The sequence below is a fragment of the Cherax quadricarinatus genome, chromosome 68 (genome assembly GCF_038502225.1).
Source record: "Cherax quadricarinatus isolate ZL_2023a chromosome 68, ASM3850222v1, whole genome shotgun sequence".
Classification (NCBI taxonomy): Eukaryota; Metazoa; Arthropoda; class Malacostraca; order Decapoda; family Parastacidae; genus Cherax; species Cherax quadricarinatus.
Window position 1 is genome coordinate 5,819,691 of NC_091359.1, and position 21,098 is coordinate 5,840,788.

General features: G+C 38.3%; 1 protein-coding gene and 1 long non-coding RNA gene across 3 annotated transcripts; one reads left to right on the plus strand and one right to left on the minus strand.

The window, feature by feature from the left end:
* Nucleotides 1-1,901: 1,901 nt before the first annotated feature.
* On the minus strand, nt 1,902-7,241 carry LOC128697792 (cystatin-B). 2 transcript variants are annotated; one of them, XM_053789700.1, is made up of 4 exons: nt 7,087-7,241; nt 3,807-3,921; nt 2,698-2,787; nt 1,902-2,407 (listed from the first exon to the last, which is right to left on the minus strand). In XM_053789700.1, the coding sequence occupies exons 2-4, from the start codon at nt 3,879-3,881 to the stop codon at nt 2,261-2,263; spliced, it is 312 nt and encodes a 103-aa protein (XP_053645675.1). In that variant the 5' UTR covers nt 3,882-3,921; nt 7,087-7,241; the 3' UTR covers nt 1,902-2,260. The 2 variants fall into 2 exon arrangements, with proteins under 2 accessions (XP_053645675.1, XP_053645676.1); XM_053789701.1 differs by having other exon boundaries at nt 1,902-2,380; nt 7,087-7,237.
* Nucleotides 7,242-8,666: 1,425 nt separating this feature from the next.
* Nucleotides 8,667-16,531, plus strand: LOC138854757 (uncharacterized). Its single transcript, XR_011393929.1, has 3 exons — nt 8,667-8,943; nt 11,311-11,417; nt 13,975-16,531. It is a non-coding gene; the product is annotated as an uncharacterized lncRNA (long non-coding RNA).
* The last annotated feature ends 4,567 nt before the right edge of the window (nt 16,532-21,098 follow it).

The window sequence follows — 21,098 nt, forward strand, 5'->3', positions numbered from 1 at the left end:
ATTATTATTATTATTATTATAATCAAGGGGGAAGCGCTAAACCCGGAGGATTATACAGCGCCTGGGGGGGGGGATGTGGAAGGCATTCAGGCTTAATTCGGGGAACTGGAGCACAGATCCAATTCCCTAAATCAAGAGCCCCTCACCAACATCAAGGAACCTTCCCTGAGGGGTACGATGGTACAAGTATTAACTTCACCATGGTAACCGTCACTTACCATGACCTGATTTTCGACACATGCAGTGTTGCTGCATGACCCAATATGCATGTGGTTAGGGGCAGGCAAGGTTAAGGGGGTACCCGTACCTTCACAACCCTCCAGTGTTATATTCACTGGGAAACGCAAAACCCTTAAGGGTTATACAGAATTTTGGTAATGGTAAAGGGAAAGGTTGCTCTAATTTCTTGGACCAGGAGCCCTCTATCAGAATTAAGGGATCTCCCGCTTGAGAGAATAGTGTATTGAATTGCTATCATCCTAAGATGATAATATCCATATTTCGGAATTGGAGTTCCACTTCAGTTTTTTTTATATCAAACCTGATTATATCCCAAAGCAGTCCCATGACCGTTGTGGGATCAGCGCTTCCCCATGAATATTATCAGTTGAAGAGCTGGACCTATAGGGGCCATATGGGGTGTGGAAAATTGCATTTATCTGAATGTAACTAATTATGTACATAACAGTAAATGATAACAAAGATAATTATTATTTATCAATGTTACATAGATAAGTAGGAATTTGGGACACCTAGGTCGCAAAAAATGTCCCCCTTCGATACCTACCACTGTCATAACCACAAGTTGCTCTGGACCTATTAATTAAATGAAATATACATACACCAGGAATACTGGTAAATATATAAATTTGTGGATTGTATATTAAAAATAATAAATGGTTATATATATACACACAATTGCATAACAGAAGGAAAATATATCTTAATATCACTCACCAATTTGACTGGAGATTGATGTGTATCATACTCAGAAAACCTCACTCTAACTAAATCTATGAAAATAATGCTGGCCAGAATTACACACAAATCTAGAGAGCTTATCTGAGGTTCCTGGAGCTGTCTTGTCCAGTCGTCTGATATCTCAAGTTACGCAGGAATGCACATCCACCAATTTCGCCTCCTATTTGAGAGGTGTCAACACAATTTTAACCTCTAGAGCACGAAAAATTCTTCCCATTACACCAACGTTTGTACAAAATTCAAAACCAAGATGGCGAGTCTCGTCTGCGCAGACGCAGGCTTTCCGTTTTCTATGACAAATATTATTAAATACAGTATGGCCATCTATTTACATATAAATACTGAATTTCTGGAAAATATATACAGTATTTTCCACATAGGGCCTAGGGAATGAAACAATCAGGTCTGATCCAAGGAAGGTGAGGATACGCCCAGTTCCTTGGATCAAGAGCCCCTCACTGGCATCAAGGCATTCCCGAGGAACCCCATGACTATAATACACAATATTACATAACAATGAAGATGCTAAGCATTTGTTTAACATTCTTTTAAATTACATAAAGTTAAAAATACTTTAATCATGTGTCAGATATCTATGAACATATTGTCATGCGTCTCTATTGTGCCATGTTAAAAATTTATCCCTTATTCCTTGACAGCCTAACAAAGTAGTTTTTCTAAGCAAAAAAATTCAAATCTACAAAATATTGAATTTCATACTATAAATAATTAAAACTAGTATTGGGTAAATTTATTAAGTTCCTGTGGCCGTGACTTATATAACTTAAATATTTGAGTCATCGATCTTTATTACATATAGTCATGTGGTCAGATAATGCCGCCTTTAGACATTCGATTGGTGAAGCAGGATAAAAAATATTAGTGGAATTGACGGAAGTGCGGTAAATTAATGGCGGGGGTCCCATGGGTTCTGGAAACTCTTTAATGGATCATATTAGTATAGCTGGATAACATTATTTACCTCATACCCATCTTGTGGGCGGTAATCAAAATATTAAAGAGGCACATAATGAATCAAGAAATTGGGTTCTAGCATTATGTTAGCCAAAGTAATTTACAGAAGAAATACAGTTTATAATGGCAATAATCCATAAAATCAAGTTAGAAGTAATTCTTACAATAATAGCCTTTTGCACAAGGAATATACTAGGCTTAAGAGAACTGGGTCCCAAACTTGTGGGTAGTAAGTTTATTTAGGTACAGGTACACATAAGTACAATTATAATGCCTAAATAAACTTACATAGCAAGAGAGTAAGTCAAAAATAAGTGAGATCATCATGGTGAGCTTTGGGATGCTGCAGGGAGTGTAGGGAGACCTTCTGCTTCAGGTCCTTGTATACACGTACATGAACCACATCCTCTTCTCCAATGTCAATCTGAACACAGTTAATGTGCTGATCAGACTATATACAAATAAAAAAAATGGGTTCATATTAAATAACTAATTTTGTCATAATTTGATCTTAATCTGTCATTTTTTATTAAGACAAAAACAAGACGAGTCAACAAGCAGGAAAGCTTCTAGATTCAAAATGCACTGGGGACTAATTAAAAAAATAAAATGTATTCCAACATGTCATACCAGAGGAACGAAAATCGTAAAATGAAAAAAAAATGAGGAAAATACCAGATAATGTGATACACTTTTATCACATTAAGTGTAAGAGGTTAATTTTTTAATTGAAGTATCTACCTTAGCGAAGTAGTTCATTCCTGCCACAACTTGGGTCTTGTAGGAGAGAAGTTTAAACTGCGATACAGACCGTCCCAGTTTCTCCTCAACCTGTCAAGTGATTAGGCCTAATAATTAGCAGGCCTAGTTATAACTATTAGGCCTATATCTTTTGGGATAGAAACAGTAAGGCTTTTGGCTATGTGTCACGGGTAATGTAATATACCGCTGCCTTTTATTTTCTTAATCTTCCAGAACGATGAGTCTTATCAGGTGTAAGTGAGGGAAGATAAAGATACAGTCACAGCTGCTGATTACAACGGATATTCTTACACCTGTCTAACTTCCTAGAGACGGAGATACAGCCTATGTGCCTGTGTATAATGTTTGTCAGATAACAGGACAAGAGTTTCCTGATGCGGGTCTTAGTCATATGATGACCCGCAGCTGGAGATTTTGGTCATCTGACCGAGGCCTTCCGCTGGCTTACCGGTTCACCCCTTTAAAAATTATGGTTCAGCCTGTGTGCTTTACACCAATGCCTTTAATGAAAATTCCTAGCTTTAAAATATAAGAAAAACGTATCTTCTTATTAATAAAATATAAATGCACAGATAGTAGTTTTCTCCGTAAGCTCGCAAAAATGTATATTATTATTATTATTTTTAGCTAAGATATAAATGCATAAATTACTTTTTTTGTAAGCTCAGCTCAAAAACCTATATGTAACTAAATTCCTGCTAGGAAGACTGCCAGCGTCGTGGGTTGGCTTATGTAGGAACTCTCCTCATTATTTTTAACATATAGTAGTATAACTGATAAGTTAAACATACTCTCACAAACTAAAAAGCCTTGATAAACAGCACCGTAAGGGTGCCTAGTCATACATGAATGTGTTCACTATCTTAACAAATATTTGCTCAAGTCTAAAAATAACTGCCTGAAATTTTACCAAGGTCTCACAGAGAAGGGCTGACAGCATTTCAGCAAATTATATATTAATCTAAATACTGTATCTACATTAAATTAAACATAAAAACCATATCGAAATAAGAACAAAGGCTATGAATAACCTCAAAACACTACTGGAACATTTAAATGAGAGATGTAAAGAGTATTGCCACCCCCACCTGATCCTTGACGGAAAGCAGGAGCTGCTGAACTTCCTCATTCGGAGGCTTAACTTCCGATGTTCCTCCAGGCATCGTGATGCACTGATGTACTATGTATTCCCTGTGTCACTACCTGTAAAAATTAAATTAAATATTAGTATCCTGAGAGAATACGTGGAAAAAAGATAGATAACTTTTTATCTGCTGAGAAAAGGTAAGCCAAGAACCTGAAAGGTTCAAAATACATTATTATTATTATTATTATTATTATTATTATTATAATATTAGTATTATTGTACTTAAGGAGATGCGTGAAACCCACAGGAGTTATACAGCGCCTGTGGAATGAGAAATAGTAGGCAATCAAGACTGATTCAGGAAAGTAGTGGGTAGCTCCAATTTCTTGGATTAAGAGCTCTTCACTGGCAACAATGAACCCCTTACTTATATAGATTTTATAAGAAAGAAGAATGTTGGGGGAGGGGGGGAATGAGGGACGAACATAACCAGGGGTTCGAGGTGAACAGAAACGGGTAAAAGAGACGAGCAGGAAAGATATACGAAGAGGAAAGATACGATGAGCAGATTTATACAGAGTAGAGGAGAGATACAATAAGCAGGAGAGATATATGAAGAGCAGGGAAAAGGCGAAGAGAAGGGAAGATATGAAGAGCAGGGAAAGGGTGGTAGATAAGACACATAGGCAACTTGATTCCGAAACGTTTCGCCTACACAGTAGGCTTCAGTCAAGTACAGAAAGTAGGCAGGAGCAGTAGAGATGTGAAGACGATGTAATCAGTCCGTCACCCATGAAGTCTGATTACATCGTCTTCACATCTCTACTGTTCCTGCCTACTTTCTGTACTTGACTGAAGAAGCCTACTGTGTAGGCGAAACGTTTCGGAATAATGTTGCCTATGTGTCTTATCTACCAACCTGTCGGTATTGTATACCATTTGATACTCACTCAGCAGGGAAAGAGTAAAGAAAAGGGAAGCGGGGTGAAAAGTTGCAACGGGGAATGGAGAGAAGCAAGGTTGGGAGTGACGAGGAGAATCGGTAGATGGGTGAAGAATAAGCAAGTTTATTCAGGTATACACAAATAGTAAATAGATCATCATACATAGCAGCATATGTGTAGAGAACCTGGGATAACCCAAAAAAGTCAGTGACTTATTTCCATTGGGGTCCTTTTACCTTATTATTATTATTATTATTATTATTATTATTATTATTATTATTATTATTATTATATAAAGGTTATAATATCTTATTATTATTCTATAATGGAGATAACATCTTATTATCATACTAAAGACTATCTACAACACGAGGGTTATTACTATGAATAAGAAAGTCAAAGAAACGGATAAAGTACATGGAGAAAGAGGAGCAGAGGTTATACTGGAGAAATTAAGATTAAAAATAAAATAAGGTTGTAATCCTGAGTGGGCCATACCTGGAGTTTACCTGGAGAGAGTTCCGGGGGTCAACGCCCCCGCGGCCCGGTCTGTGACCAGGCCTCCTGGTGGATCAGCGCCTGATCAACCAGGCTGTTGCTGCTGGCTGCACGCAAACCAACGTACGAGCCACAGCCCGGCTGATCAGGAACTGACTTTAGGTGCTTGTCCAGTGCCAGCTTGAAGACTGCCAGGGGTCTGTTGGTAATCCCCCTTATGTGTGCTGGGAGGCAGTTGAACAGTCTCGGGCCCCTGACACTTATTGTATGGTCTCTTAACGTGCTAGTGACACCCCTGCTTTTCATTGGGGGGGTGGTGCATCGTCTGCCAAGTCTTTTGCTTTCGTAGTGAGTGATTTTCGTGTGCAAGTTCGGTACTAGTCCCTCTAGGATTTTCCAGGTGTATATAATCATGTATCTCTCCCTCCTGCGTTCCAGGGAATACAGGTTTAGGAACCTCAAGCGCTCCCAGTAATTGAGGTGTTTTATCTCCGTTATGCGCGCCGTGAAAGTTCTCTGTACATTTTCTAGGTCGGCAATTTCACCTGCCTTGAAAGGTGCTGTTAGTGTGCAGCAATATTCCAGCCTAGATAGAACAAGTGACCTGAAGAGTGTCATCATGGGCTTGGCCTCCCTAGTTTTGAAGGTTCTCATTATCCATCCTGTCATTTTTCTAGCAGATGCGATTGATACAATGTTATGGTCCTTGAAGGTGAGATCCTCCGACATGATCACTCCCAGGTCTTTGACGTTGGTGTTTCGCTCTATTTTGTGGCCAGAATTTGTTTTGTACTCTGATGAAGATTTAATTTCCTCATGTTTACCATATCTGAGTAATTGAAATTTCTCATCGTTGAACTTCATATTGTTTTCTGCAGCCCACTGAAAGATTTGGTTGATGTCCGCCTGGAGCTTTGCAGTGTCTGCAATGGAAGACACTGTCATGCAGATTCGGGTGTCATCTGCAAAGGAAGACAGTGCTGTGGCTGACATCCTTGTCTATGTCGGATATGAGGATGAGGAACAAGATGGGAGCGATGGAGGATAACTCATGACGAGTTACTAAATACCTCATATGAATTTATTATTTTAAATCTGGAGAAGCGCCAAACCCATAGGAGTCATATAGTGCCTGGGGAATGGAAGGCCTTCATCTCTCTCCAAGAGAAGAATCTAATTCCTTAGATCAAGGTACCTTCCTGGAAGGGTTTTCAGTTGAGAGATTATATAATCTGGTTGCTCATATGAGCACCATATGAAAGCTGGTATGTAACGATTATAATCATGAAGATAGTAGTAGGAACAATGAGTCCTAACCATAATTTTTAAAGGGGTGGACCGGTAAGCCAGCTGAAGGCCTCGGTCAGGCGACCAAAAGCTCCAGCTGCGGGTCATCACATGAGACCCACGTCAAGAAACACTTGTCCTGTTTCCTGACAAACCATACCTAACCTATAGTCAGTGTAGTGCTAATCCCACAGGGTTCACACAGCACCTGGGAAAACGGGAGGTATTCAGGTTTATTACCAGGAAAGGAATGAGCTACAATTCCCTGAACCAAGATCCCCTCACTGGCGCCAAGGAACCTCGCTGGAGGGGATGTAGCTGTTGCTGTCAGCATCAACAGTCAGTCGCTACTCCAACACTTCATTAACATTTATTTTTAACAATTTACCGCAAGAATATGAATAATATCAGATTTGCTTCATTGTTTTGTTTTATGCAAGCTTAAAGTGCCACCATTAGAATACATTAGTATTTGTTTTAAATGCAGAAATACAGTAATGGAACGTGAGAAATAAAATAATAAAACTATATATACACATAAAAGTTACTTACCAGCAAAATCAGATTGATGTACACCACCCCACGTGTCAAATAACACTGATGCTTCTGTCATGTGTTGCCAGTTCTTCATGGAACACCCACCTAGTACGACACTTTCGGTCATTCCAGTCTTATTCCTTCTTGCCTGGCTTTCATTCTCATTATACATACATAAAACACATAATAACGTTTGTTATTTTCTAATAGAAAACAACAATAAGGATATATAATAGAATATCTAAATAATTGGCCTAATAAAGCAAGGTCCCGCTACCCCATTGCCAAGCATAAGACGAATTTGAGCTATACCCTCATGTTCAATATATCTGTTGTTCTTTTTACTTTCGATTATGCTAGTCCAGTTTATCTCTGCAATAATAATAATAATAATCTTAATTTCTACAACGTATATAATACAAGTGATACAGACCTACATGATATTATTTTATTTTTCATTTACAATTTAATGACATACTTATAGAAGCCCCTGGTTATTCAGAGCACTTCGGGCAGCCTAAGTTAATCTTGTCCCTCATGATGCGACCCACAACGGTGGACTAACACTCAGGTACCTACTTACTGCTAAGTGAACAGGGACAGCAGGTGAAAGGAAACGTACCCAATGTTTCACTAATTCCGGGGATCGATCCCGAACCGAGGGTTCGGAATCGATCTCCGGCTCAGGATGGGTGTTGAATGATTAACATCCACAGTATGGTTACGAAGTGACTATCATCCACAATATGATTATGGAGTGACTATCGTCCACAGGATAGACTGGGTGACTACCCACATGGTGAGTATGGTGTTACTATATAACGTCAATGATTTGCCAGTGAAACTACCAGGTGTTGATCCACTAGGAAAATAAAATCTCACCTCCCGATCTAATAAGGACGCTTTGTTGAGGGAATAATAATAATAATAATGTAATAATATCTTTATTTACTACAAGTACATGTACAAGGTATACAGGTCTAGCTGACAACAATGACATACTATATAGAAAGCCCCTTGTTATGCTCCGCATGTTGGGCAAATTAGGTCAGTGTCCCAGGATGCGACCCACACCTGTCGACTAACACCCATGTACCCATTTTACTGACGGGGAACATAGACAACAGGTGGAAAGAAACACGCCCAATGTTTCTACTCTGGCTGGGAATTGAACCCAGGCCCTCGCCGTGTGAAGCGAGACCTTTAGCCACCAGTGAATTTCTCCACTGGAAATCAAGGAACCTAATGATAGTGCATGACAGTGGCTTTCTTTGTGTGTACCAATACCTTCTTACACGTAACCTGCAGCTTGTATGCAACACAAAGAAATAAAAATTTGAATTTGAATCAATCCTCTGATAAATTGATTCGGGCGCCATACATCAGGTCCTTGTAAGACTCCGGAAAGCCTGATGCCTTTGACTCAGAAAAAAAGGCTACCGGGGTTTATGCAAGGTAGTCCACCTAACCTAATCGGGAGCATTTTGTTCCCATTTCTCCTTCCCATATTAAACTTAGTTTCCTTAATAATTCCCACCCATATTTGGGTAACATATTTTTACCTTATAAAAACCAACACTCAGACGTCAGCTTTGGTGGCCCTCACCAACTACAGCATCAAGCAAGATGGTGATGGCGACCTCGTGGGCGCACGGAGAAATGTTATTCTATGTCACAACTCGTGCAGTCCTCGGGAGGAATGAACTTCTTAAGCAAACTGTATGTATCCTGAAGACGAGACAGAAGGAAAAAGAAAAACACGTATCGTGATAAAAGTTGTGAGAGCGTGTAGGAGAAACAGCATCAGATGTGGAACACGAGGATGCTAGTGCAGCATCCCTAGACCTGTGTCCATGGAGACACTGTCTTTACGTAAGCATTTATTTAAACCATCTATATATAATGCAAACTTATTTTTTTTTATAATGGTCATGAGGCATCAACACTTAATATATCTTACATTTAAGATTTTTTTTTTCATATCAATTTTACAGGCTAAGAGCTGTTATCCTACCTTATTTTATTCCAAAAATATAATATTTGCAGTCTTTGTCTGCAGTAAATTGGCTCTTATAGAGATAATGGACTAATGTGCCAATAAGGAATTAGTTTTAGGGAAGAGTTCAAGTTATGTAATACTATTCTTCAAATAATGATTGCAATAATTATTAAAATATGATATTAATATATTAATTTCTAGTACCAATGCAATACAGATTTTTATTTCTTTGCAAAGGTTACAATGTGTGATTTACGTTTTATAAAATGTTGTTAAGTACAAAGAAATCCACTAACAATAATTACAGTAGTAATTATTATATAAAGAATAGCAATATTATTCAAGATAATATGCAAAACACATGATAATGTTTAGTATATAAAACAGAATATACAAAAGAAAAGGATACGTATATTCAAAACTGGGTATTGAACAAGACAATAGTGTTTTATATAAACCAGTATACTCTAGCAGATTTCAGAAATTACATGTGAATAGCTGCATTGTAAAAGTTTTACCAAGAAAAAGTAGGACACAGATTCTTATATAAAATAATGGAGAGGGGGGGATAAGTCTTAACTGTTTTTTTTTTTTTTTTAGTTAAACTTTGGGTTTTTGAGTGATGTATGTGTATGTTATGCAGGCTTGGAAAACAATGGTTACTTGCTGTGGTCACATCTGTTTGTTGAGATGAAAAAACTTGTTTCCTTATGAGTGGAAGGGGCTGGGTTTGATTGGTGTTAAGGGGTACGGGAGTTTTTTCTTGAGTAGCTTTAGGTAGATGTCGTTTTGATAAGGACCTGCCTCGTATGGGCCAGTAGGCCTTCTGCAGTGTTCCTACATTCTTATGTTCTTATGTTCTTACACTGAGTTTTAGGTCACTTTGTTTTTTCATGTAATGTGGTGTACCAAAGTATCAGCATCGGTGGGTATTGTCAAATTTTGATGGTGTCAGTATTGGCCTAAGATTGAGTATTGGTATCAGCAATAATTTTGGTGTTGTCTCATCACTATCATGTACTTTACTGATGTAATTGTAGTTTTACATGATTTGTGGTAACTAGTTAGGCCAGGAAATTGAATTAGATTTTGCATTCATGTGTCACTTCCAAGGCAACAAATTTTATTTCTTTTTTTGCAGCATTACAAAATATAGTTTACATGTAATTAAATATTGTTGAACAGAAAAAAAAAAGTCACTAGCATGATGTGCATTTCAGGCAGACTAATCTTAATGCTTACAGACTACAAAAGTGAGATAACTAGTACCAGTAGTACAATTTTAATGTATACTTAAAATTGTATTATTGTTCACTTAGCTACCTCACTTTTTTAGCATGTAGTATGTAAACATTAGAGTTAGTCTGCATGAAATACACTGCATGCTAGTACCTTTCTTTTGTGTTTAACAATACACAGTACAGTAGACACCAGTATGTAAATATGTACTGTACATTGTATATCCTTTATACAGTATGCACTTTGTATATTTGTGTGCTATATTTATATAAATATAAATGTGTGCACCATATTATTTATAGCTTAATTATGCAATATTAGTTATTAAAATTAGCAGAATTTTAAATTTCTGTTCCTAAAATTCTTTTCCTTGAGTGAATTCTCTATTAACAATTTGTGGCCCTTGAATTCAAGAGGTGTATCACAGTGGTACTTCTCCTACCACAAGGGCCAGAGTAAATTGCTACTGGTTTTGTTGATACATCTAATGCTGATGAATCTCAAGCCTTAGCCAAACAGTTCAACTACATTCATGAACTAGCACTAAACCTGCAGGGGCCAGGTAAATATAAGCAGTTTTTATATATGTTTTGGGTACATAACATATAAATGGTCCTGTGGGCAAACATTCTGTAAGCACCTAGAAGTGCATGATTATGTACATAGATGTAATCTAGCATAACCCAATAAAGCAAAACATTGTGACTGATTTAAATCAGGTAATCAAATTTGAATCAAGGAAATAGAGGATAATACCAATTAATTGAATCAAGTGCCTTCGATTACACTTTTTTTTTTTAAATTGAGCTAAACAGATGCAGTAACTTTAAATTAGTCTATGGATATAACCAGCAGTGTACCAAGTAGGTAATAATTTTCTAATTATTATATTTATTGTTATTACATTACAAGAAAGCACTAAACCCATGTGGGTCATACAGTGCTGATGTTTTTCTAAGGAATGTATTTATCTTGCTAACTAATTCTTTTGCTTTCATCAGGTGCTGTATCCCAAGAGCTCTTCAAATAGGATGGTGGATGCTTAATCATTGAAGAAGTAAAAATCGTACACATTACTTGTGCCTTTACAAGAAGCACTCGAACGTTTGTAAGTGTTTAGTTTTTTCTCCATTAGATGCTGTTTAGAAATCTAGTGAAGTAAACTTGCAGTACCATTGAATAATGTGAGGAATTTTATTATGATTATTATTATTAAAATCATAACTAAGTGCTAAACCCACGAGGGTCATACACCGTGACGAATTTTAAAAACATTAGATATAACTGATAACTTACAATATTCTTATCAAAATTAGTTTGTTATATAGCAGGGTATAAATGGAATATGATTATTAAGGCTCATATTGGAGTACAGTATTATCTATACTGTACTGTCATAGTCCGTTGTGGAGCATAGGATTGCATGGGTAAAGGAAAGTGTAATTTGGTCTGTCTTGTATTTGGTTAACTGTAATGGGAGTTATCCAGGATGGGTGTCATTTGAGTTTATTTAGAAAGATTGGCTATAATATCAGCATTATCTGTGACAGAGGTTTTTATACCATAACTACCTTATCATGGAAATCTTAATATGTGACCATACTTAATTTATTTTTTCATACGAGTTTACATTAGTACTAGTACGATAATTAAACTCTCCAAACGAAGGGTTCGATCCCTCTGTTTGGTGAGTTGTTTACAATCATGCCATTACAATTTTGCAGGTTATTCATAAGAGAAATTATGTTTCATTCATTGTAAATTGAAGAGTTTATTATGAAATAATAGTGCTTTGAATAGTAAAAATTTATACTGTAGGTATTACCATTACTGTTTGATCTTGATTGATGTACTGTATAGAAAAAGTTTAATTGTGGTACAGTACTATGTATGCATACAAATTTATGTATGTACTTAAATTATTGTAAAAGTGTATAAAATGCAGTATTGTAAATTCATGTTCATAAATTTGTAGTGAATACTGGATCAACAAATTGTGGCCCTTGAATTCAAGAGGTGTATTATAATGATACTTCTCCTACCACAAAGGCCAGAGTAAGTAGGTACAGGCTATGTTACGTCTGAAGTTGATGAATTTCAAGCTTTGGCCAAATGAATTTGAGGTAGTTTAAAAATCATTTATTACATAAATGGAATAGCATTGAACCCATAGATGCCATACAAATCAGTGAGAGGGGGGCTGGCATGTTTATTAAATTTTATTAACATTTTTAGTACATAGCTTAGAAACAGTCCCAAGGGCACACATAAGCACATAAAACATGCATTATTTAGATTTAACTTCGGATAATCCAATACAGCCAGGAAGTGTGACTGATTTCCATCAGGTAATCAGGTTTGATCCAAGGAAAGAGCAGATAGCCCCAATTCTTCGAATCAAGTGCCTTAAGTTACACAAATATTATTATTTGTGAGTTAATTGGTGCAAGATAATGGAAAGATATGTCAAGCTTTATCTTGCCAAATAATTCTTTTGCTTTCATCAGGTGTTATATCCCAAGTATTTTTCTCCATTAGATGCTGTTTAGAAATATAGTGTAGTAAAGTTGCAGTACCATTGAATAATGTGAGGATTTTAAAAACATTAGATATGACATAATTGTTTACTTAAAATTTTCTTTTTATCAAGATTGTTTTGCTGAATAGTAGGATATAGCCAGACTTGCATTCTGGATGTGAGAATTACAATGCCTGCACTTTAAAGGAGGGGGTTTGGGAAATTGGCTGTTTGGAGTGACATCTAATCTGTCATATCTGGGTGCCTCTGCAAAGACAGTGATTATGTGTGAGTGCTGGTGAAAGTGTTTCTTTTTTTGGATCACCCTGCCTCGGTGGGAAATGGCCGACGTGTTAAAAAAAAAACTGGAAATGTGATTATTAACCCTTAAACTGTTCAAACATAGATCTTTGTTCACATGCGTAGTGCTCCGAATGTAGATCTACGTTTTTTTTTACATAAAGCATGTAAAATAGAAAGTTCGGAGTGCTACGCACATGAACGTAGATCTACGTTTGGACAGTTTAAGGGTTAAAGTTTTATTAGAGCACAGTATTATTTGTACTGTGATACTCTGTCATTCCCCTGTGCCATGTAGGCGTTGACCCCCAAATCACCTTCCAGATCGAGGGTCGAGCCTAGTATTGCAAGAGTAAGGGAAGTGCAATTAGGTCTTGTCTTCTGTTCAGTTAATTGTAACAGAAGTTATCCAGAATGGTTGATGTTAGAGCTTGTGCAGAAAGGTGTGATGTATATGCAAGAAAGATTTCTGTTGCAGAATTGTTTTATCATGGGAATCTTAATTTATGGCCATAATTTACTTTTACATAAGTTAACAGTATTGTACTGTTGCTTAACTGAGAGTTTGAACTCTGTTCAGCGAGTTTTTTTTTTACAATCGTCATTACAATTTCATAGAGTTATTAATAACAAAAGTAATGTTTTATTTATTATAAATCCAGCACTGAGTTTATTATGCAGCAATAACAAGGTACTGCTTAAACAATGTAACAATATAGGAATTGCCAATACTGCCTGTTCTATATTTAAGTATATGCATGGTATATAAAATACTTAACAATGTTCAGCATGTCTGTCCTCATACATTACAGTAAAACCTCTATTTAATGGGTTTTGGCAATTGCAGATAAAATCAGTGGCTGAATCAACATGGAAAGCATTGTACAAAATGGCAGAAAGTCCATAATTCTGGATTTTGTTCGTAGCAAAAGCGTCCAGTTGTCTTTCGAATCATCAGACCAAGTCTGACAGATCCAACGTTTGTCCAGTACAGGCTAGAACGACTACGGATTTGTCTCTTTTGATAGTTCCTGAATCACAGGCCACCTGCACCAGTTTATTGCGTGGGCTCACTCTCACCTACACCATCATTCAGTTGCCAGTTTTCCCTGAATTTATAATTTTTTACAATAAATGAACAGTGACTTCTGTAACATGTTTTTTAGGCTGTCTTGTCAATTTACTTTTATCTCTGTTTTCTTTTGGGTTCCAACAATGAGAAATTCTCAGCCTCAGAGCATACATGATGAATTAGTTTAAGAGCCTTGTGGCTGCTACATCACCACTTTTTTTGTGCATAACAATGGTTTATTACGTGTAAAGTACATTATTGTTCATACTGCAGAAAACAGTAGCGATGTACTCATTTACTGACAACTCAGAGTTACGATGGGCTCTCCAACGAGTCTGTATTGTATGCTGTATGAGAACTTGGGTCATGGAAACGAGCAGCGCGATGTCTCAGCATCAAGCATCTCAGTCTGGTTCCCACAGCCACTCAATACACTAGCTTTCACAGTCACGATGTTTCAGCATCAAGCATCTCAGTGTGGTTCCCACAGCCACTCAGTACACTAGCTTTCACAGTCACCAAGACTACATTTTTTTTTTTTTTAACAAGTCGGCCGTCTCTCACCGAGGCAGGGTGACCCAAGAAGAATGAAAATCCCGAAAAAAGAAAATACTACCGTCATTCAACACTTTCACCTCACTCACACATAATCACTGTCTTTGCAGAGGTGCCCAGATACAACAAATTTGTACTTTATTGTGCAGCAAAAAAGGAAAATCTTGACTTCTCCTGAAGGAAGCACCAAGAAACAAAGGAAGAAAGTGCAAGTGGTAGCCGATGACTTGAAGCTGGCGCATTCTACCATTTAATAATTCAAGCCAAGGCACACAGTATCTTTGAGACTCTGAAGGCATGTGAAGGTGAAGAGTCAATGGAAACATTTATGGCAAGCCATGGATGGTTTCAACGGTTTCATCGGAGATTCAACTTGCATAATAGGATTGTCAGTGGTAAGGCGGCAAGTGCAGATGCAGAAGCAGCGGAAAGATTTGTCGACTACTTTGATAAAATTAAAATCATCGAGAAAGGCAGATAGTGTCCAGAACAGATCTTTAATGTGGGTGAAACTGGACTTTTTTGGAAGAAAATGCCTGAAAGGTCCTACATACATGAAGAAGATAAAACATTGCCTGGTTTCAAGGCTTTTAAGGGCAGGGTCACGTTATTGGGAGAAAATGTTGTTGGGTTCAAGTTAAAGCCTTTCCTCATCTATCTCTCCAACAACCAACATGCATTGAAGCAGGTTAGTAAACACATGCTGCCTGTTTACTATCATGCAAATAACAAAGTGTGGATGATGCAAGATTTATTTGAGGATTGGTTCAGCAACTGCTTCATACCCTCCGTCAAACATTATTGTCTAGAAAAGGGCATTCCCTTTAAAATTATCCTCCTGCTTGATAATGCCCCGGGCCACCCGACTACTATCCTACAGCCACTGGACCAGGGAGCTATAGCTATGTTCAAGGCATACTATTTGCACACAACTTTTTCCAAAGCTGTAGCAGCAACAGAAAATGATGAAATAATCTTTCATGTTTTTTGGAAATCATACAACATTTTACAGTGTATAAGGAACATTGCATCAGCTTCAGAGGGAGTGACAAAACAGTGTATGCAAGGCATATGGAAAAAATGCCTAAAAGTTTTTGTGAATATTTTCGAAGGGTTTGAACAAGTCAAACTTCTTGATGTCACAAATAAAAAAAAACTGCAGAACTTGCTAATGTGCTTAATTTAGATGTTGACATGAAAGATATTGAATAATTAGTGGAATATGTCGAGGGAGAGCTAACTAACGATGATTTAATAGAGTTGGAAGTGCAGCAGCACTTTATAGAGGAAGAAGAGGAAAGATTGGAAGTACAAAAGTTTACTATAAAGGGGTTAGCCAATGTGGAAGCGAAAGTGAATGTAGCTATATTAGAACTGGAGGCTATGGATCCACAATGTTGAACGGTTCACAGAAGTGGAAGGGCAAATGAATGAACTCTTACAATGCTGTCATGAACTTTATGATGAAAAAAAGAAAATTACAAAGCAGACCACATTAATGAAATTCTTCTCACCATCTACACCCAGGACCCCTACCCCAACCCCAACAAGTTCTTCCATTTCCTCGCCATCATCTCCCGGGCCCTCTACAGCTCCTGATAACCTTGATGATGACCCCGAACCAGTACTCTGAAGGATTCCATGATTAAAATGTTAATCTAAATATCTCTTTTTATACTGTAATTTGAATTTTTTTCGTATATCATTTTTATACTTTACAGTAATTACAATTTTCTGCAATATGTAAGAGTTATGCAAATTAAAACAAACTTATCAAGTTGGAGTTTCTTTGTTTATTATTTTCTATTTTTCTTTCAATTTAATTCACCATTTGGCATTTCTAAAAAGTGGGTGGAGCTACAGCAGAGAGGGAGATACAGCTAGCAGAGCATCTCAGTAACTGATGATTCACCATGATGAACAGAGATGTGCCTCACGGTACTATAAAATACACATTGTATAATTATACTATTACTATCAATAAAGGTTATCTAAGAATCATATTTATTCCAGAATAATATTAGATATAACATAAATAACACAGAAGCTTGATAAAGAGGCCAAAATTAATAAAAACTGACATTGTGGAGAGGTATAGGTGCAGTGGGGATACAAAAAAAAAAAAAGTGACCGTGACGATTACAGAAAATGTTATGTGCCTGAAGGGTAACTATAGACGATCGCTCTTTTGTGAAGACTGAAAAAAGTGCGATTCTCCCCCCAAGTAATCGGCTATGCGCACATTTCCTGGAATATCTCAGAAGTAAGTCATTGACTTATTTCAAGTTGTATTACCGTTAACAGTGAAGGTTTTAATATCAGGTGGTGACATCTTTGAGGTATCGGTAAGGGGTGATTCCTCGCTTAGCGACGAATTTGTTTACAGACATGGTCTTGGAGACAGAACTCCATCATTGAGTGAAGAGAGACTGTGTTTTCATACAAGGATGCATACCCTCTAAAGCTCATTTGACCTATAATTAAAGATTAGACTTTAGAATTATATTTCCCTCAAGCTGGTGAGGGACTTTTCATTCAAGGAATTGAGCCTCCCCTTCTCTACCTTGGATCAAACTTGAATGCTTTCCATTCCAAGAGTGACTCCCTACAGGTTTATTAGTCCTTGAATGTAATAAAAATTTGATGAATCATCACAGTCTCCCATTTTAAATACCCTTTCACAAAATGAATGCATTGTTCACTGTTGGGTTGTAACTCCATGGTCAGGTCTAATTTCTAGGCAAAGTAACAGGATGTAGCAGGTTTCAATGCATAACACATGGGGGCTATCCATGTCTGCAGCCACAGCCTTGTTGGCATTTAAAGCCATATCTTTTAATGACCTCTCTTAAGCAAGGGTCCTTGAAGTAGGTGTGGGCTTATGTTTCAAGGATTTGGACCTGCCTCCCCTTTCATGTGAACCTGAATGCCTCGTTTCTTTAGGCACCATATGGCCCCTACAGGTTTAGTGCACCTCCCCCTTAGTGTATATATATATATGAAGCATTTTCTGGTTTACAGAATTTATCAGACTATGCAAACCATTTTCAATAAATGCCTTGATGATGACTGACTGCCCTTGGAATACCACTATTGCAAATTACAGTTCTGTGGTTATGTTTTCATGGGAAAATGCTAAACCCTTAGGTCACTGATTCTGTGGTTAACTACAGTATCATCCAATACTGTATCAGTGTTTCCTTTACACTTTCCCATTATCCCTTTGCTGTGAACTGTTAAATAGCCCTTGGGGGATTTAACGTTGCACTTGCTCATCTACCCCCCGTTCCTTGATGTTAGTGAGGCTCTAGATCCAAGGAACTAGACCTACTCTCTGCTTCCTTGGATCAAACCTGAATGCTTTCCAGTCCTCTAAGTGCTGTATGACCCTTGTGGGTTTAACACTTAGTTTTGATTGACCCCTATGAGTTTAGCACTCCCATGAATGCAACTTTGATCATTAATACCCATCTTACCTCCTTAATCCTCTCTGCACATGAGCTGTTGACATTGAGAAGTTGCAAGGGTTGGATGAATTTGGGAGGGCATATAAAAGGAAAACAGGAAAGAGCAAGATGAGGATAAATTTAGGAAATGAAAGACTGGATATCAGATTGAGAGAAGGAAGTGAATGTGTTCAGGTATTTGGGAATGAACTTGTCAGATGGGTCCATAAAAAAGTGAACCATAGAACTGACGAGGGGAAAAGCGGGCGATGCATCAAGGCATTTGTGGTAACAGTTATCCATGGAGGCAAAAAGAGGTATGGACGAGAGTACCAACACTTCTCTGGATGTGAAGCATGAGTTTTGAATGTTTGTAGATGACAGTGGTTCAGAGAACCGAATAGAATTCTATTCAAGATTGATGGACTGACCACATCGACTCAAGGTTGAGGGACTGATTACCTCATTCTCCTCCTGTTCTTCAAGATTCTCCTTTGTATGGACTGATGAAGCCACTGTGTGGCGAAACGTTTCCTCAATAAAGATACCCAAGAGTTGCACATGTGTCTAATTTATCAGTTTTGAATGTTGCTGTGAGAAAGAGGGTGGAGATGTCAGATTTCAAAAAGTACTATCCAGAGGGCTGAGTTTGGGTGGTTTGACAGTTAAGAGGGTGGAGCAAAACAGGATGACCTGGGTGTATATGTAGTGGAGGAAAGGCAGGGTAAGAGTCACCCTAGGAAAGGTTGGAGGGAGGGGTTTTGATGTCCAGCAGGCATGTGTGAGGATGTTAAATATGAGCAAGCAGAGGTGAATGGTTTTTGGAGTGAGAGCACTAGGGTGGGGATATGTGCAGTTTGGAGAGGCACCTAACTATAGCATTGGTGTACCTCTGGCAAGACAATAAGGAGTGAATGATGGTGAGTCCTTTTTTTTTTGCGTCACCCTACCTCGGTGGGAGATGGCTGGTGCAAAATGAAAATTATGTATTGCTTTCATAAACACTGTTTGGTGCCTAAGTGTTTACAATAAGGCTAACAGATAAGTACAAGTAAGAGAAGTAAAATGATTTACTGTATAAGGAATCTTCCCGTATGAAGATAGAGCCTTGACTCTTCACTCTCTGGAGAGACGTAGAACTGAGGGGAGATATCATTGAAGTGTACAAGTGGATGATGGGCATAAACAAAGGTGATGATAAAGTACCGAGGATGTTGAACTAGGTAAGAACCAGAAATAAATTTAAGTTGGATAAGTTTAGATTTAGAAAGGACATAGATAATAAGTACTGGTTTTCAAGCAGAGTTGTGGATGCATGGAACAGTCTTCTGAGTAGGGTGATAAGAGGCTAGAACCTTGAGTAGCTTTAAAGAGATTGGACAAATATGAGTCGGAGGGGCTGGGTTTGATTGGTGTTGTGGGTACGGGAGTAAGTTCTTGGGTAGTGGTAGTTTTGAGAAGGACCTGCTTTGTATGGGCCAGTAGGCCTTTTGCAGTGTTCCTCCATTCTTATGTTTTAACGGTTTAGGATAGAATTTTTAAGGGCATTATTATTATTATTATAATCAAAAAGAAGCGCTAAGTCACAAGGGCTATACAGCGCTGCAGGGCAGGAAGGAAGCGAGGGTATCAGGTGGCAAAAGGGAGATGGATGAGTAATAGGTTACAGATAAAAGCGGGGCAGTGGATGGTGAAAGGGTAAAGGGCAGCAAGAGACTGAGCTAGAAAGGGCTGAGGGGAGTGCAAAAGGTATCATCATCAGAGTTTGTGGAGTAAATCAGTCGTTGTTAAGAAGTCAATGAGAGAGTCAGGATTAAAGGAAGGTCCATCAGCAAGAAGGGAAGGTAAAGAGAGAGTAGTAGAACGAAGACGACGTTGGAGGTAAATTCTGCGTGCTCGTTGATAGAGAGGGCAGTCTAACAGAATGTGGCTAATCGATACTGGAACTTGACACTGCTCACAGAGAGGAACAGGGTGCCTCTCCATGAGATACCCATGAGTAAGACGAGTGTGGCCAATGCGAAGGCGGGAGAGAGTGGTCTCCCAACCTCGGCACTGATGACAAGAAGACGGCCAGTAACCTAGGTTTAATAGAATGAAGTTTGTTACCAAGCAGAGTTGACCAACGTTGTTGCCAACGGGTGTGAAGGTGGGTAGCTATTGCAGCAAAATAGTCCAGAAATGGAACACCTCTATAGGAAATTGGTAGGTCATGTACTGCTAATCGCGCAGCAGTGTCTGCCTGTTCATTGCCCTGTACGTCGACATGACCAGGGACCCAACAAAAAACAATATCTTTATGCTTGGTAGAGATACGGCGTAGCCAAAGTTGGATACGGAGAACTAGGGGGTGAGATGTATCAAATTTTCGTATAGCCTGTAGAGCACTAAGGGAGTCTGAGACTACCACAAATGATGACACAGGCATAGATGCGATACGAATAAGTGCTGCAAGAATGGCATACAATTCAGCAGTAAAAATGCTAGCCGAAGATAGTAAATGCCCCCGCACGACGCTGTCCGGAAACACTGCTGCGAATCCAACGCCGTCTGAAGACTTAGAGCCATCTGTGTACACAGCGATGGCATGAGAATGAGAGTGGAAGTGATCAACAAAAAGAGAGCGTGAAGTCACCATAGGCAGTTGGGCTTTCGAGCAAGGGAGTGAGAAAAAACAGACCCGAACAGCTGGAACTTCCCAGGGGGGTAGGGAAAAGTGAGATGCTACATGAACATATAAAGGTGGTAACTGAAGGGAAGACGAGTGAATGTAGGCGAAGAGAAAAGGAATTGAGCAAACAGGGGCGGCGAACAAATAAAGAATGTCTACTAATATCGGTGACTGTTCTATAAATGGAAGGATTGTGAGAGCGTACATAGTAGCGAAGGCAGTGGGCA

Coding starts and splice junctions, on each gene's coding strand:
- LOC128697792 (XM_053789700.1), bottom strand. CDS start 3,881: ATGCCTGGAGGAACATCGGAAGTTAAGCCTCCGAATGAGGAAGTTCAG. Junction 2,788..3,806: donor TGCTTTCCGTCAAGGATCAG/GTGGGGGTGGCA, acceptor ATCACTTGACAG/GTTGAGGAGAAACTGGGACG. Junction 2,408..2,697: donor GAATGAACTACTTCGCTAAG/GTAGATACTTCA, acceptor ATTTGTATATAG/TCTGATCAGCACATTAACTG.